Source organism: Diuraphis noxia, unplaced genomic scaffold (genome assembly GCF_037042655.1).
Source record: "Diuraphis noxia isolate RWA-SAM2 unplaced genomic scaffold, SU_Dnox_SAM2 contig0004, whole genome shotgun sequence".
Taxonomy (NCBI): domain Eukaryota; kingdom Metazoa; phylum Arthropoda; class Insecta; order Hemiptera; family Aphididae; genus Diuraphis; species Diuraphis noxia.
Window position 1 is genome coordinate 24,299,004 of NW_028301714.1, and position 18,065 is coordinate 24,317,068.

The 18,065-nt window shown below is 28.2% G+C and overlaps 2 protein-coding genes across 2 annotated transcripts in view; one reads left to right on the plus strand and one right to left on the minus strand.

The window, feature by feature from the left end:
• Positions 1–18,065, minus strand: part of qin (tudor domain-containing protein qin) — a 62,149-nt gene that overhangs the window by 37,566 nt on the left and 6,518 nt on the right. The gene's annotated exons all lie outside the window — the stretch shown is intronic.
• LOC107162814 (uncharacterized) lies at positions 2,069–17,982 on the plus strand. The gene is made up of 4 exons (XM_015509856.2): positions 2,069–2,158; positions 10,331–10,542; positions 14,643–15,643; positions 16,698–17,982. The coding sequence occupies exons 2-4, from the start codon at positions 10,443–10,445 to the stop codon at positions 17,052–17,054; spliced, it is 1,458 nt and encodes a 485-aa protein (XP_015365342.2). The 5' UTR covers positions 2,069–2,158; positions 10,331–10,442; the 3' UTR covers positions 17,055–17,982.

Sequence of the window (18,065 nt, forward strand, 5' to 3'; positions counted from 1 at the left end):
AAAAAAAAATGGATTTGAAAATTTCCGCCCGGAAAATAAACACTAAGCGTTCAGTGCGACTGTATGACGAGACTGTACTGTTCGCGACGCAGCGTTTTAATAATATTTGGAAGTTCCAAATTTTCGAACAAGGAACAATCGTATCAAACGACAATCGTCAATCATGGTCTAATCTTAGCAGTTATCACCTTTGAATACAATGTTGTGGACCTAATATTTGGAAATATCAGATAGAAATAATATTACTAATTGTTTGAATCACTTGAGTTTAGTTAAGAATTATGTGGTGTTTAAATGTTCATTGAAAATTGTTCAATACACGTCCTTTAATCTCATACGCATTACATTCCCATAATGGCAGCTCAATTTATGGAATCAGAACGTAGAAATCCTCTTTTAGTGTTACGACAGTTTTAAATTTTCTAGAGTAAATAGGCCTTCAGCTTCTGGGTTAACAAAATGGTGATGTGTAATTAAAACTTGCAATGCTTTTGTAAAAACTTTTGGTGAAACTACAACTATCGCTGAACAACATGTCGATCATAGTCATACTACAAATATAAATAGATAACATACCAAATTTTACGCTCAGCAAATAATGTTTAGCTCCGTTAGTTTAAAATTTAGAGTGAGTTGACTTCTTATAAAAATTAAAGGTAACATTATTATAAAGTGCTTCTCATAGGCTTTTTATTATATTTAATTTTAAAGCAAGTTAAAGTTTTAAGTGAGTATTTTAAGATATACAAACAATTTACAATTTTAAAATACTCATTACTTGCTTTAAAATTAAAATATAATAAAAAGCCTATGAGAAGCCCTTTATAATAATGTTATCTTTAATTTTTATAAGAAGTCAACTCGCTCTAAATTTTAAACTAACAGAGCTAAGCATTATTTGCTGAGCGTGAAATTTGCTATGTTACGTACTTGTAAGACAGAGACAACACATGCGGGTGTAGCGTTCTCTTAATCATTATTCAGATGCTCGGAATATTGGTACGCTCCATAGAATTTATAACAAAAGAAATCAAAAACGCGGAATACTGGTACTCTTCAAAACTTAATTTTCAGGGGTCCTAAAATATTTACAAATGTACAATGTTTGTTCATAGTTTTGATAGATTACCATTACCATCGTAAACAAGTAAAATTTAAATAATACGTTGAAAACAAAAAAATAATGTTAGAAATAAAAATGAACAAAGCACACAAATAAGTTCATACAAAATAGTTGATAATTAAAATAAATATACAATAAATACAATATATAATATAATATGATCAATAATAAATTAATAGTTAATAAATATAAACAACTATTTCGTACACTAAGCTATATTATTTAAAATTTGTCCTATATTAATCTCTTAATTTGTCTTGCAACCTATTTTGTTTTTTTGAACTTTTAGGCATTAAGGTATTATTAGTATTGTGTGTTCTTTCAATCCGCGTTGTCGCTTCATCTTGTTGAATACATTTAACTACTAACCAAAATTACGGATTATTTGTTCTGTTGCCATTATTTAAAGTAATTTCATGCACATTCCAAAAGTTGGGAGAAAATATTGGGCTCCCAGACTTCCCACTAACATGAGTTTCTTCAAAATAATTTAGTTATGGTAACAATTGTACAGGTGTCGTTGTATATAAATAAACCATTCCATCTATTACTTCACTAAGGGGTGAAAATGCTAAGACTTAATCATACATTCATATTTCATACCATAACTTATTCTAAGATCTAAGTTTAGAAAACCTTGACTATTGTAGATCGTACCAGTATTCCGCATTTACAAAGACCGTACCAGTTTTCCGTTTACCCATTATTCAAGCTAAAATAATAAAAACTAAGACAACAGTGGGCTGGGGCCTCCTAAAGACACAAGCTCCGCCAATCAGAACGCTCCCTGATTTCCGTCTTTAATTAACTGCATTGGCGAAATACTATATAATAATAACAATATTATATTGTGCCCCCGCCAGTTATTTACATATCGAAAATAGATGTAACGTCAATGATTTAAGAAGTTCAGTCGATCAATGTCGGTCACCAATGCAGGTCGAACCTACTTTTTTTTATTAGAAACAAGTAACAACGACCTACACTAATCCATTTTCCGAGCAGAAATACGAACTGAGAGACTATATACATAAGGTAAATCCTTCTTAATTACGTTGTATATATCTCATTTTAGAATTCAATGCCTCAGTTTTAGCATAGCGTAATAGATTTTAAAGATTTTAAAAAATTTAGGTAGGTAATGTATGTTTGATATTAATATATTATGTATACTTGCATACAATTATTTTTGTCACTAATTAGGTAACGTTACAATTTTTATTAAAAAGTAATACAGTAGTTTGCTATAGGTAGCATAAATATTTATTTTTTCTTAGATCAGAAGATTACTGTAATGATATGCTCACATATCATAATTGTACATTACTTAGTTATCCAATAAAATAAATAACGGTCAAGATGTCACCCGCAAATAACCATTAAACCCCAATAAATTTATTTAATCACTGATGGAAGGAACTATATCTGTATTGTTTGGTCACGTATGAACCCAGACGTAGTTGCGACAATGTGTCGCCGCACGTTTGATCTATTTTGTGTGCCTGCGTGCCGCCAGAGACAAGGGATGGTCCAATGAAGACCTCTGCTAACAAGGATAACGGTAAATCTTTAGAAACGCAGAGGCCTTTGATGGAGCCACCTGCGACCCTGGCTGGCTTGACCAAGTCGTCTCCTCTTATCAGTGCATGAGCACCACTCTTAAGTGCATGAGCACCATCTTAAGTGCAAGAGCCCCAATCTTAAGTGCATGAGCACCATTCAACACTAAAACAACCTCAAGAGTGCAGAAGCACCTAAAAACTTTTCGACACCAGACATTGCGAGCAACAGCTGGACCGTTTCTTTTTTAAAATCGAAATTTAACAGTGTTGTTTTTCTTTAATCTGAGTGTTTAATAAAAAAACCTTTATTTATCTTATAACGTCAACTGCATATCAAACACAGCTGCGAATAAGGTAAGGTGCTTGCGCATCAATATTCATATACTTATATAATTTTATATATTATATTGTATTTATTAAATTTTTTATAATTTAATAATTAATATTTTATTGTTACGGTGTACTTCATCGTTCTCGAATCACGACCTCGAGAACCCTCCGATGACCAGGAGGAAGGTAATAGCGCAATTTTAATATTTATACCTGGTAGCTTATTCTCCAGCTCTTATAAGAGTAGAGAACAATATACAGATCCTTTAGTGTAACTCAATAATTCAACCAAACACCATTTTATTTCTAATATCTTCCACTAATTAATATAATTATTGGCACGAGCCTTAGTTAAAATTATTAGTCATATTAACTGTATTATTTTAGTTGCATTATTATATATTTTATTTTTGCGTTATTACATTACGATCATTACATTGCAGTTTCATTTTTAATGTTTTCGTACAATGTCACGGTAAAGATTTTTGTGATACTAGGATTGACTTTCATGAATGACTTAATAGTTTGGCATAACATTTGCAGGCATAAGTAACGTATAAAAATTAATACTTGAAAAGTATCGTTAGTTATAACACAAGTCTTAAATACAGAAATTTGTCATTATTATGTATTTAATTAGGTATCGTAAATTATTCTCAAATGAATAGTAACTACAACTGTTGTCTTGTTAAATTTCTACTTTCCATACCCCGATAGCCAACAAATTTACTCATACAACATATACGAAAAGAAACGTCAGGCGATAAAAATTGGTTAAAAAACGTATATATAACATTATAACATAATATCCAAATACACAGACGACACTTCGCTGCTCGGACAATTGAGATTGTATAATAATTTTAACCAGTGTCGCCATTATATGACACAGATGTACACGATAAACAATATCGATGAAAAAAAAAATCAAAATCAAGTAAATTAACAACAATTATAATTTTACTATAGCCGATTTACTTTCACCGTTTAAGCACCTCAAGGGCGCAATTCTAATAAGTGACCAGAAATCAATGTCAAGACTAGTTTTGAGAATAATGGATAAAAAAAAAACAAACTATAATTATTACTATATACAGTATACATAATACGCATATATTACTTTCGCTCTAATTTAATGTCAATTTTTCTTCCTGTATATGATACAACACTAGGAAGTATTTTTATCTAGTTGAAAAACGATAACCCGCGAAGACAGCTAGTAATATGAGTATATCTATATCATTATTATACTAGCAGTCGCATCATTCTTCATTCGTTTATAATGATATATATATAATATAATATGGACATGTTTGTGAATTTTTAAAAACAGTGTTTAGATTGTAATATTTTTGCTTGGACACGATGGACTCGACGCGGTTATGTAAAATAATAACATAAAAATGCGTATTTTAAATTAATTGTGAAAAACGAAAGTAGACGGGCCATTAACTGAGTCTTGGAATTCTGTTCACACACAGCACACAACATATTACACACATCACAGATCATTTTAGTTGGCCATTTTCACGTGAAAGTTAACTCTCGGCTACGTACATATAATGATTTCGTTTAATTATTACAATTCATGATATTCATCAATTTCTGGAATACTCGTAAACAAAACATAAAAAAAAATCAAATGCGAACTTAGGTACTTCGAACATTTTTTTAAATGTATTTTTACGTTTGCGTTCAAGCATCAGTTTTTTACACATGAAGTGTTAATGATTTTACTTCTCATATTCAGTGAGATGACACCCTGAGAGCAATTTTCACGCGACATCTTCTTTCCTGCACACGAGTAATCAGTCAGATCGAATACCGCCGAGAGAAATATATGTGACGCAACGAAACACTCAATACAGCGGGAACCTATTAAACTTTATAATATTTTGCTGCCATATAAAAAAGTCGTCTGAAAACTAGTTTTTGTGTCGGATTTGTTCAGGTAGGTGTACACATCTCTGGTATGATACATAAACCATCTCTCACAGAGATTAATAATATTCATAACCACGTATAACATAATGCATTTAGCATCACTGTGACTTGCTCAGTCTTACTCAATAATCCATTAACGTATGTTATACACACGTTATGACATAATAACATTATATCGGCTAATTCGATTCATCACAATTATTAATAATTTCTCCGAAACGAGAACGGCACACGAGACGACGTCCGGTTAAGGGTTTGGTCGGTCTTTCGCGTGATCGGATCGAGATGTTCAAATAAACGCGGTACACGCACAAGATGATTTCTAGCAATGCGCGATTAACGAAATTATTCATTTAAAAAAAAAAAAAAAACGTCGATCGATCTTACGAAACGAAACGAACAGCTATCGATGTAATAATCGTACAATTATATTTATAATATACAACACGCGCAAACGAAGGCGAATGCAGGCACAGGAGTGCTGATTTATTTGTAACACAAATGGGATTCAGAGCCTAAAGCTCACGACGCGACGAGGCGGCGTTAGGAAAAAAAAACACGGCACGCGAAGGTGAAATAATATAACATAATACGTAAACTCTAACTTTCTATAAGCACTGCTGCAGAATCGGCACTGCGGACGATATCAATATTTTTCAAGAAAAACTGTTTTATATACGATATTATCCTGTAGTCACGACTCGCGGTATAGGTAGTATTCGGTGCCGCGGACGAAATCAATATTTTAAGAAAAACTATTTTCTGTGATATCCAGCAGTCACGACTCACGGTATATTCGTCGTCTGCACGTGCCAAATATCATCGAATCAAGTCTCATACACGTTGTTTTCGACGCGTGACGAAAATGTCATATAATATTATATTGTCATTTGATGATCAGTCGTCGTCGATCATTAATCATTATACACGGTCTCGAATCAATAATATAATATCGCTATTGGATAATTGTCAAAATATAATATGGAGGTACGTTGAACTTTATAACCGTATACATCATATAATAATATCATGGATAGCCGTATAGGCGTGCACTTGAATTAAAGACCACCTGTGTAATGACAATAAATATATTGCATACCTATACAGTTGTTCATACGATACTTCGATCGAACTGGTTTTCGCTCAAATGTTTTGTATTTAATTCGTCCAATACGTGATATGCACAATATTATTGTTAGGGACCATTGGCTTTACCTCGAATGCATATTGTCACAATGCAATATAAAATCTAGTCGTCCTTGTTCTTATTTTTATACAACTCGATCACACGATATACTATAATAGTATAATAATCGTAATAATATTATACTCTTGTAATTTTACAAGGCATTAAGGCACATCGCGCGGTGATCCGTGCATGACGTATAACATCTATTGTTTTCCCCGTGGGTTAACCTTTGCTCCGATGGAGGACAAACGGATGAACATAATATTGTATTCCTATATGGCTTTGTATATATATATATATATTTAATGATCCCTTCAACACGATAATGTTCGACAGACGTTTTATTGTGATTTAAATGCACATAATACCTACATAAAAAAGTACTCGGGTAATGACGTTTTTTTTTTTTTTTTTTATTAGGCGTATAAAAAAAAATTATTTTGAATATTCAAAACATATAAGGTGTTTTAATTTGTAACTTTCCCTCTAAACATTATAGGAGACATGACTTAAGAGTAATGCGACAAAGCTATATATATATTATATATATATATATTGACATTAACGACTTGATGTATTTAATATATTCTTATATAGGTATTCGATATTATGATTTAACTATCAGACCTTTATAATTGACAGTTAAAATAATCTGATACGAGTATAGAAATATTTATGAACCACAAGAGAAAAGACGTGTGTACAAGGAAAAAGTAGTTTTATATATGGATTTTTAAAAGTTCAACTAAACATTAAATATTATATAAACACATTCTAGTTAAGATTCGACAACAGACAAACAGGTTGTTATAAAATAGGGTTTATTATCACGGATTTCAATAATAGATTACACAGACACACAATTAAAGACAAATGTGTAATTTAAGAGGAAGCTAGATTTTTTTAAGAAAAGAGATTTATAGAAAAATAAAAACATATATGTAAATCGCCCAATAGTATTAAATAAGTTCTAAATGAAGCAGATCTATGAAAAACTTGGGCCCTAAACATTCCTCATTTACCATACCATTTCCAAAATATTTGATATCTTTATTTAAAAAATCAAAATAATCATAGGTTACATTAATTATATAACATTTTATGCAAAATAAATTAATTTTATTTATTAACAAATAATAGTTATACTAGAAATGTAATTACAATTTACAACGTTCACTTGTTTTCAGCAAATTTATTTAAACAGTTTCATAGTAAGGATTTCTTTCAATGTGGATAATTGATTACTTTAATAATATTTATTAATAAAAAATAATTTATTTAATTTATTAAAATTGGGTCAATCTTGGCCCATATTGGTATGCATGACGAAGATTTTTAATTATCAAATAAAATTACTACAGGATTTGTGGTACTAAAATTAAAAATTTAAGATGTTAAGCACTCAATGAGAAAGGTCAACAAAAGGGTTATAAGAACCGAAGTACAATTAAAACTGAATTTTTATTTACCATCGTTATATTATACATTTACTTGTATATATAAAATGAATACTTAAATTTTTTTACACTACATATTTAAATCAATTTCTTACTCAGAGAGATGTGTTGCAAATTCAAGTATTAACATAATTATATAAAAAAAGAAAGAAAGAGTTCTTACGTTAATAAAATAATTAATACTTTATTTTATCGATAATACAAAATGTGTTTACGTCCATATACATATATATATGGTAATTTTAATACATTATTTAAGTTTACATATACTTGTTATATATCTATTGAGCTATTCACTGTCAACAACTACTTTCGTTTTATTAACGTAAATATGATTGTGTTTTGTAGAGAAATGGACACTTAGGTATCATAGTGAAATCCTCCAGATCCGACTGTTAATTTATAAAACCGGAACTAATGATAAAACTATCTATTTTTCGTAAAACATTTTTCATACAACAATATTTATCATTTTTTTAACGAAGTACATTAAAATGCATCACGGATTCAAAATATACATTGTACAATAATATAATAACAGCTTCTAAAATATACTAGGTAGAAATCATTACGGATTATCACTAGTTACTGAATTTTATATTTTGAGTTATGATTTAACTATTCAAGTGAAAGCTGTGAATCAATTGATATGATATATTTCAAAAATAAAATAAATCAAGATTTGTGGTCATCATATTATACAAAATATTATTACATATCATGTATATGGTATTATACAAATAAATCGTAGAAAAAAATATGGTACATAATTCATGGTTGTTCTAATAAAAAACGTTAATATTATATTCAATAAAATCAAACAAAACTTTTGAATATTCTGCAATATTTTTAATTTATAACATTGTTTTCATCAAAATTATTCTGTACCTTGGTGAAAGAAGGCCAAGTGTCAAAAAACATCTTTGAGAAATTTAATTTTATAACAAGCAAATTGAATACCTATATATAACATTACGGGATCTACATTAAATTGAGAATTTTAATAGATATTGTAAAAAATATTATTATTTATACTTGATCGATGACATTTATAAAATTAACACTTTTTAATAACTAAAAAACTTAACTTTCTTATTAAAACCTTATAATCATATTTAATTATACATAATTTTAGCAATTTATTATACTATTAAATGTATTGATTGATTTCGAAATTGCCAATGAACGTATTAAGTTGGTAATGTTGCATCAGAGACATTGCCCATATATTACCACAAATAAAATAAGCAAATCTTAATGACACTGCGGCGCACTGGTCAAATGATCTAAAATGCATTCAAATATAACATCAGCTCTTCTTGCATCAAACCACAAGCCACAGCGTTATATTTGTTATAGACAACCATACAATAAAGTTACTATACTTAATTCCTATGACCTATACCATAAAATATCAATTATTATAATATTTAAAACTAATGAGCGCACATTTTTAAATTAATAAAAAATTTTAAAAACATGTTAGAAATTACTTTAAAACTAAAATAATATACCAACGCTATATTATATACAAATATAATTGCATAGATCCATTATTCATTAAATTGCTCAGGTTTTTCATATACTTTTAAAATCTCTACTTGTAAAACATACACACTTGTGATTATAACATAAATAACAAGTGTTTCAATTTATCATTAAAAATTCACAAGATCATTTTTTTTTTAAATAACCACGTTATATTGTTGCATTGATTTACTCAACTTCCTTAACAAAGTAAAAATGTCTAAATAATAATTTTTTTATATAATACTAATCATTTACTGAGAGCTTTATCGGCGCATAAAATATTATTGTTCTGGATAAATACTTAATTTTGAATATTTAAATTTAAAACAACTTATTTTAAATATTAATTTTAATTTATTAAACTAAAATGAAACATTCAGATCGTATGTATAATGCACCAGTTCCTGTAATAATTTTAGGTACGACGAAAATGCTGGTATGAACTATATGTTAAATACTAGTAACCGTATTGAAATAATAAGATTATCAATCAAATTCAACAGCGTAATACACATCTTAACTAGTAATTCGATCAAACCCCGCTGTACGCATAAACTTTTAGTTTTTTTTTCGTTTATTATAGTTTAAAATGTGGCAACATATTACAGGTTATAACAAGTTTATTATTACAATTAAGAATTTATATATTAAATATGGTATGATCAGAAGATAAAACTTATAATCGAAAAGAGGAATACGTATCCATAATAAAACATAAATGCATACGACAAATTTGTATAATTTTAAATTTAAATATACAATTTATGTGAGAGTGTAAAATCATAAAACCGTCGGGGAATCTGCGCATATTTTAAAGAAATAATGTAATCCCGTAATAGTCATACACCAGTGGTCACGATGTCAAGGTGCAGTGTTTGTGCTTTAATATAAAATAAAAATACTTTGGCGAAATATTTTTACGTAATAACCATAATAATATTAATATGTAGGTATACGCGTCAAAATAAAAATATATAAACAAATATTCGATTTACAAAATGTATTAAATAATATTAAATCGCTCATCATATTTTATAAAATATATTCAACAGGTGATTTATTGAACGTTTGGATAGTTGGAAAATTCTATGCCTACGAATCTATATCTATTTAATTGTATTCTAAATTAATACTGAATAACACGACGAGCAATTACATAACAGTGGACATTTCTATAGATTGTTTGTTATTTTAGAATTTGCCATTTCCCGTTCACTATAGCCGCAGCATATACTACAACGAAGCTTCGAGGAGGAGGACCTCTGCTCAGTTCTTGGACAGTGGTTATTCTGATCGAATGCAGCGGCATGTACAGCAGTGTTGTGTGCACAATGGACATGCTTAGTAGTATCACGTTTTACGGTATTCTGTTGTTGAGTTACAACGCAGTGTGCGGTATCGACACAGGTACGTGGAATTTTAATATTTGTTATTATATTATAATTAATACTTAGCGTATGATATAAAATATTTTATTAATTCGATTTTAGACAACAATTAACTAACATGTTGAACAATAATTTGAACAATAATTTGAATAACGTAAGATTCAGATTGTTTTTTAAACGCTTAAAATTATGACATGATATAATATAATGATTAATAATATCAAAATTATACATTTTTGTAAATGCTTTTAATCGTTATAATTTGTAACAATAATATACCTAGTCCTAATCAAAGCTGAGCACTAACTAGATAGATAGTTTAAGTTAAAAAGTAACTTTGTAACTTAACTAGTTAGTTTTAATAATATTAACTTTGTCACTTAACTAGCTAGTTTTAATTCATATTAACTTTGTTAATTAAATAGTTGAATTGAATGGGCACAATAATTTAATCTATTAACTTGTTAAAAACAATAAGACATAACTTGTTATTTTTGTAGTTTGTTTTCTATGTTCTAATGATGATATCAAAATAAGTTTCCAAGAAAAAAGGGTTAATACTTACCTACTTGAAAGGTTAAAATATTTCATCAAATTTTCAGGTATTCAATATAATTTTTCTATTTTCACCAATAATTTGAGTTAGATACAAGACACAGAGTAATTAATTTTGTAATACTTAACATATTTAAATATTTTGAACTACCTTACTGTTGTAACATTTATATTTTAAACTAGAAAAAAACTAACTTCTAATCAAACTTAAGTTACCATTTTCTTGTTGTCTTTGAATTATAAAATTCCAAAAAACTAACTTTTATTCTAATTTTAGCTTTAAAATTAAAATAAATTTAATTAAATTAATTTAAAAAACCTGCTTTGGTTAGGTTAGGTTAAAATAGTTCTAGAAATAGTGAGTTCTGTATAAAAAAAAAAGATTGAATGTTTGCACACACGAAACTAAACTGTTGTAGGTGTATACAATGAAAATCTATAACAAAAATAGAAAACTAAAATTTTAAATAGATATTTAAAAAAAATGTAATTAAAGAATGGTACATTGCAAATCAAAAATTGTATAATATAGTAGTTGAGACAGTTGAGTTTTATTTACGATTAAAGTCATGATCGTGACACATTATCAAAGGACTTAATCTCACGCCGATACCAATTATGCATTACAAACAATGTAAAAAAACGATTAAACCGTATTATATACTTAAAAACCGGTTAATAGTTAAATAATTTTTAGAGCGTAAAAGTATGAGTAAAAGTAGTGACAGATAAAACACAATAGAGACAAAGTTTAATATGGGTACTAGGGTACACTTACATCTCCCGCTGGAATCAAATCGTAATACCAGTGCAACAATTAAAACTAGAAAGTAAATGGATATCAGAGGCAATATGTAATAACAAAGTGATACGCATTTCTCACGCATTTATTTTTAAGTATAAAAATTATCGCAATACATATTTATTAATTATGTTACACGTGAAACTAATCGCATCTAAAAAGTATATATATATATAATATATGTTATACAACATGTTTATTTTACAACGTCGGTCCTTTAAGTCAAATATTGACTTTATTTATTATATTTGCAAATGCAATTTTAAACAAAATATGTTTTAGATCAGCCAAAAACTTTTAAGCAATAAAACTAAATCCTTACTCGAAGATGAATGATTTCAAAGTAGGAACATACAGGCTAATTGACTTACTTGGTGATATATTTAAAGAATAGATCAATACACCATTTAGAATAAGAGGATTATACAGACATTTAGTACATTTTGAATGGTGATCCCAAGGCAAGATATTCTACTAACCTATTATATAGTTTATAGCACAAATAACATGTCATTAAACTGGTTGTTTATTCAATAAATATCTACATTTAAGAATAAGTGAAAAGTATTTCTTCTAAAACCTAAACATAAATCACCAACAACAAAAATTGTTTAAATAATATCATACCACATATTCTATACCATAAATGTATATTTAAGTACCGATCTAATAAAGAACATAAACAATAAAATAATCTTTATCTATAACTTATGTTTAGACATAAATTGGTCACTGAATATTTAAAAAAAAAAAGTAGATATTGTATTACTGGAATTGTTAATAACGTGTAATAAATAAGTACCTAAATTAAACTGTTATTAATTGGATACTACACTAAGATAGTTAAGATAAATAAGAATTATTTTGAGAATATTTTAAAATAAACGAATAAATTTATGCCTACTGCAGACAATTCAATAAAAATTCATTTTACTTTATCTCATAAAGCAGGTAAACAAAAACCATTTTTAAACCAAAAATTAATTTTCATTTAAGTTTCTAAAAAGATAATAAGATTACAATTTATTATTCAATAGGTTCATAAAATCAATAAACATAAGCCTAGCTATAGATTAATAACAACTATACATAAGAAAAACATTTGAATCACATAAACAACTAAACGTTTAGAGGCCCTAAAAGTAAATGTTCTGTTTTCCATAATACATTGCCCATATGTATATTATGATCATTCCTTATCCCACAGTTTTGCTCGTGCCAAAAATCAAATTCGTTTATAAATTGATTATAATAAAAAATATTACATAAACAAACGCGTAGGTATACTTTAAAAAGGAACTTCATTGTATATGTGTATTGGAATGATGAATTATTAAGAATAATGTAAAAAAAAAAATTCAAATAATAATTCGTGAGAAAAAATAATCATATTATTATACTTGTCAATAATTTAAATAAATACGTAGCTCTATAATATATACATAGAATGGATTTACAATAAAACACCGTCTGGAATTTTAAATATAACAGACTATACGAATACATACAATAGCAATTTTATTATAATACATTTTAACATTCACATAATAATTTTAATTCTATCAATAGGTATAAAAACAACGTATACGTGAATCTCTTAATAATAAGATAAATTATAAATTACTCAATGTTTTGTTTGGAGAGTTACACAAGAGGAATAACATGGTGCGAAAATAAGAAAATCACACTGAAAAATAATATTATTGCATTAAAGTGTGTTAGACCTATTCACAAATGTAATTTGCAGTTATGCAAGATCCAATATAGGAAGACACCTATATTTTATTATACACTGCTAGTTATATTTCCAGTTCAGCGTGTATTTTTTTCATTACTTATAAATATCATTCCATAACAAAAAATTGAAGTGTAAGTACATAAAAAGAATGACCAGAAATCATCACTAGTATAAAACACGATAGTCGTGATTAATTACAAATTCAAGACACATATGGACGAATCGACCGCACTTTCTCTGGAAACCGTATTTTGTGATATAATAAAAATATTTGACTATACTTTACAAACATAATAAACTATGGTAATGATAAAAAATATATTTACTTACAGTTTTATAACAAATATAGTTTAAAATTTAAATCAAAACATTATGGAAATCGATGCTAGGCAAAATATAATGTTATAATGTAATAATAATGATAACAATATAGCACTTAATGATGCTAATTATTACAGTTAAATTAAAATAATTTCATAAGATCGATACGGTTCGTTGAAGTTAATTCCATTCGTAATAATAACACCATAAAGTACACACATGATGTGATTTCCCTTTTACATATTGTTAAAAACGTCTCACAAGGTTAATTTTAAGAACATACTATAAGAATACGTTTAAATATTACATGTGTCAGCTGTCGGAATTACAAATACTTGTATTTAAATAATACACATAATATAATATAATATAAGCCTTAAATAGTCATTTACATTTACCGCAGTGGGCAACAGTTGGATAAATATAAGAGATTTTCTAATCACGATTTGTGGACAATTGTGAATAGCGAGTGACTCGAAATTCCTTTCGTGAACCAATTGTGAAATGGTCACCTATAATAATAGTATTAAAAAAATAGGTACCATATTTAGATAGATTAGGAAACTTAAAATTTATTATTTGTTCGTGTAGTGCTTGAAATACAAAAAAAAATATTATTATTTAAGAATGACCAATAGGTAAAAACTACCAATTAAAATGATTACAATGCCAAAATAAAATATTAAATTTTATTTTATTGCAGACACGATAAATCAAAAATTGTTAACCAATAACCAAAATGCAAGTGAAACATCATTGTCAACTGCCGAACGATTCCGACGCCTAATTCCTTATGTGACGTATTATGTGGTCGGTAACAACGACCAAAATGACATGCCATATCAATATCAAAACCCTAATTTAAATTCAAACTCGCCTAGACCTTCACAGACGAATAACTTTTATTTTCAAAATGAGAGAGAACTGCAGCAAAAACAACAGCCCTCTACCCAGCAGCATCAACATAATTATCAGATATCAAATCATCAACAAGTGCGTCAACAACAACAACACGCTACGCCTGCAGGATATCTGAGATTTCCAAGCTCTCCAAAAATTAAAAGGCCTATTGTAATAGCAACGACGACTGCAATGCCGTATGTCATCCACCAGACAGACAACTCGTACAATTATTATTACGATTTAAGTCAAACAAGCCCCAAACCGATTATTCAATCCAGTCCAATTGCTATTAAACACGGCAATCATGCTGGATTTTTACCGACAATACCGCCAACTTCAAATTCATATCCAGAAAAACAAGAACAATTGCGGTTTACAACCAAGACGAAAAAACAGAGAAGGCCAAAGCCGAAAAGACCAACAACACCAGTCACTACAACCACGACGACAGACAAATACAGTGCACTCAACGAACTGTTAGACGGTTACGATTTGGGAAATCGTCTTTCAAACAAAATTACGGCCGACAACATCGGTTCCAGTATACAGACTTTATCGGCTGTGTTACAGTTATTGCAAAACGAAGCAGATGAACAACAGACTAGACCACTGCGACCGAAGAAACCTAAGCCGGAATACCGTCCAGATCCAATTGATGAATATGATGATACTGGTGACGTAGGGAATCCGGGAAGACCTGGTGTAGATTATCCAACACTCTCAGTTATACCCAAGACTAGTTTTGATTGCAAAACTCAAAGATACAAAGGTTTTTTCGGAGATCCAGAAACGCTGTGCCAAGTACTTAACGTTATTTTATATCGATTATATTTTTTCTGCATGTCATCATATATGTAGATTACCAGTGACGTACCAGGGGGTTTGGACATTTACCCCTCCCCCCTTCATTTGAAATATTTGTCCCTAGTTAATGTATTATTTATTTACGAAAACTATAAAAAAACTTATTTTAATTAATACTTAACCCCTTCCTCATTTCATAATCATTGCTCCGCCGCTGTATATTACTACATTGGGCATACTTTAACCCATAGAGTCGTTATTATTAAATACATTTGTATGCAACATATACAACATGTGACCTGTATGTTTTTAACATTTCAAACTTGCTTAGTGAATCAGAATTTAAAAAACACTCGTCCGTTTGCAATAAGGATCTTTCAAAATAAAAAATTAATGGGTAGGTGACAAGATGTCTATGTTAACTTTTTATGTATAATGATAGGTTGTATAACTCATAATCATAATATAGATGATGACCTATTAGAATTATCAGTGCCATAAACAATATATTCTATAATTACCAGAAATTTTCGATATCTATCAGTTGATTATTGAAAACTATTTAGAGAATCAATGACCACAAAGTTGAAAATCTATAACCTCAATATTTACCATAATTATTAATATTTAACTATTTAAAAAATATTGTATCATGCCTAATATGAATATACTTTTATAATTTGTGTCAGTTATTATCAGTAAATTCAAATCGGTCTTGTCAAATTCATGTGTAAGTTATAATTTTCACTTTTTTTTTTTTGGATAAATACTTAAATAATTATCCTTAAAAACTTTTTTTTCGAACTATACTCTAACTACTTAACTTAAATAACAAAGGATTATAGAAAATGTTTATCTCGAACATAAAACACATGTACTAACAAATTATTTTATCAACATCATTGCTATAATAAATAATAATATTTTGTCAATTAAAATATTATGATAAAAGTAAAAATAAAATAAAATATATTATTTCAAATAGCGCATAATTTATATTACTTATATTCTTATAAATGAAAAATTACAATTTCATTGTTTTTTTTTCTAGGTGTGGCATTACTGTGACTTAAATGGTGGTCAAGCATCATTTTTGTGCCCAAATGGGACTATATTTAATCAAGTATCACTGACATGTGACTGGTGGTTTAATGTAAAATGTGATACTACAGCTCAACTCTATGTGCTCAATGAACGCTTATATAAATATATAATACCATCAAAACCAAGTTTTCCAGAAGATTATGAAGGACCTCTAGTAGATAGATATCTAGAAAACAAATTTAAGGAAACCGAAAAAAGTAGAGGTCAACAAAGAGCAACAATGTCACCAGCAATTAATGTAACTACCGTTGAACCAGAATCAGTTAGAACACCATATCAACAATTACTAGATGTAGATATATAAATTTTAATAAGAACTTCTTTGGTCTAGATTTATTGTTTGCAAGGAAAAATTATGGAAAATAGCAGAAATGAAATTAATAATAGGTAGGCAGATGTTAACACAATAATTTTTTTTTTTTAAACTAAATAGGAAATATTATAAAACTAACCAAGTTTTCAAAACTAATGGGCCTGAAAATGTGCCATTTTTAATATAATACAACCATTATAAATTATTTATTCATAATTAGTATGATATTATGTTTTAAAGAGCTCAAATTAAAAATAATTAGTTTGTAAAAATATTTAATTTTTTTATTGGGTATATTTTAATCTTTAATTTTTTTTTATAATTATTAATTTATCCACAAAAAATCAAATAAAAATTACTCATAAAATTGTAAGGCTTAGACACGATTCTAGGGTGAACATTTTTCAACAATAGCATGATTATAAAAACAAAGCAAAAAAATTATAGAATTTTATTTGTCCAGAAATTAACCTCTCGAGATTTTAATATACATAATATATTAGATGATAAATAACAATTATAAATTTAAACAATGGTAATAGCAAGGGTAAAAAATTAATTTTTCTGCTATCAAAATTTTTTTCTGTTCCAAGTTCAAACAACTAGAATAGCTTGTGTATTAAGTATTTTATAGATGTGCATTAAGAGGACGTTACACCCGCATTTGTTGTCTCCGTCTTACAAGTGCGTAACATTGCAAAAACTGTTTCGTGCGGGAAAGAACCGAGAAAGATACAGTTATAACTAAGAAACAAAATTTTCACCACATAAAAAGGAGAATTTTGTCTGTGCAATATCGTTTTTATTTTTTTGATATCACTTATACAAAAAAAATTCTTATTGTTTTATAGTATATTAATTTTGTGTTTTTTAAGCATGAATAACTTTTTTTGTAGTTCTGATATCAAAAAAATAAAAACGATATTGCACAGACAAAATTCTCCTTTTTATGTGGTGAACATTTTGTTTCTTAGTTATAACTGTAGCTTTCTCGGTTCTTTC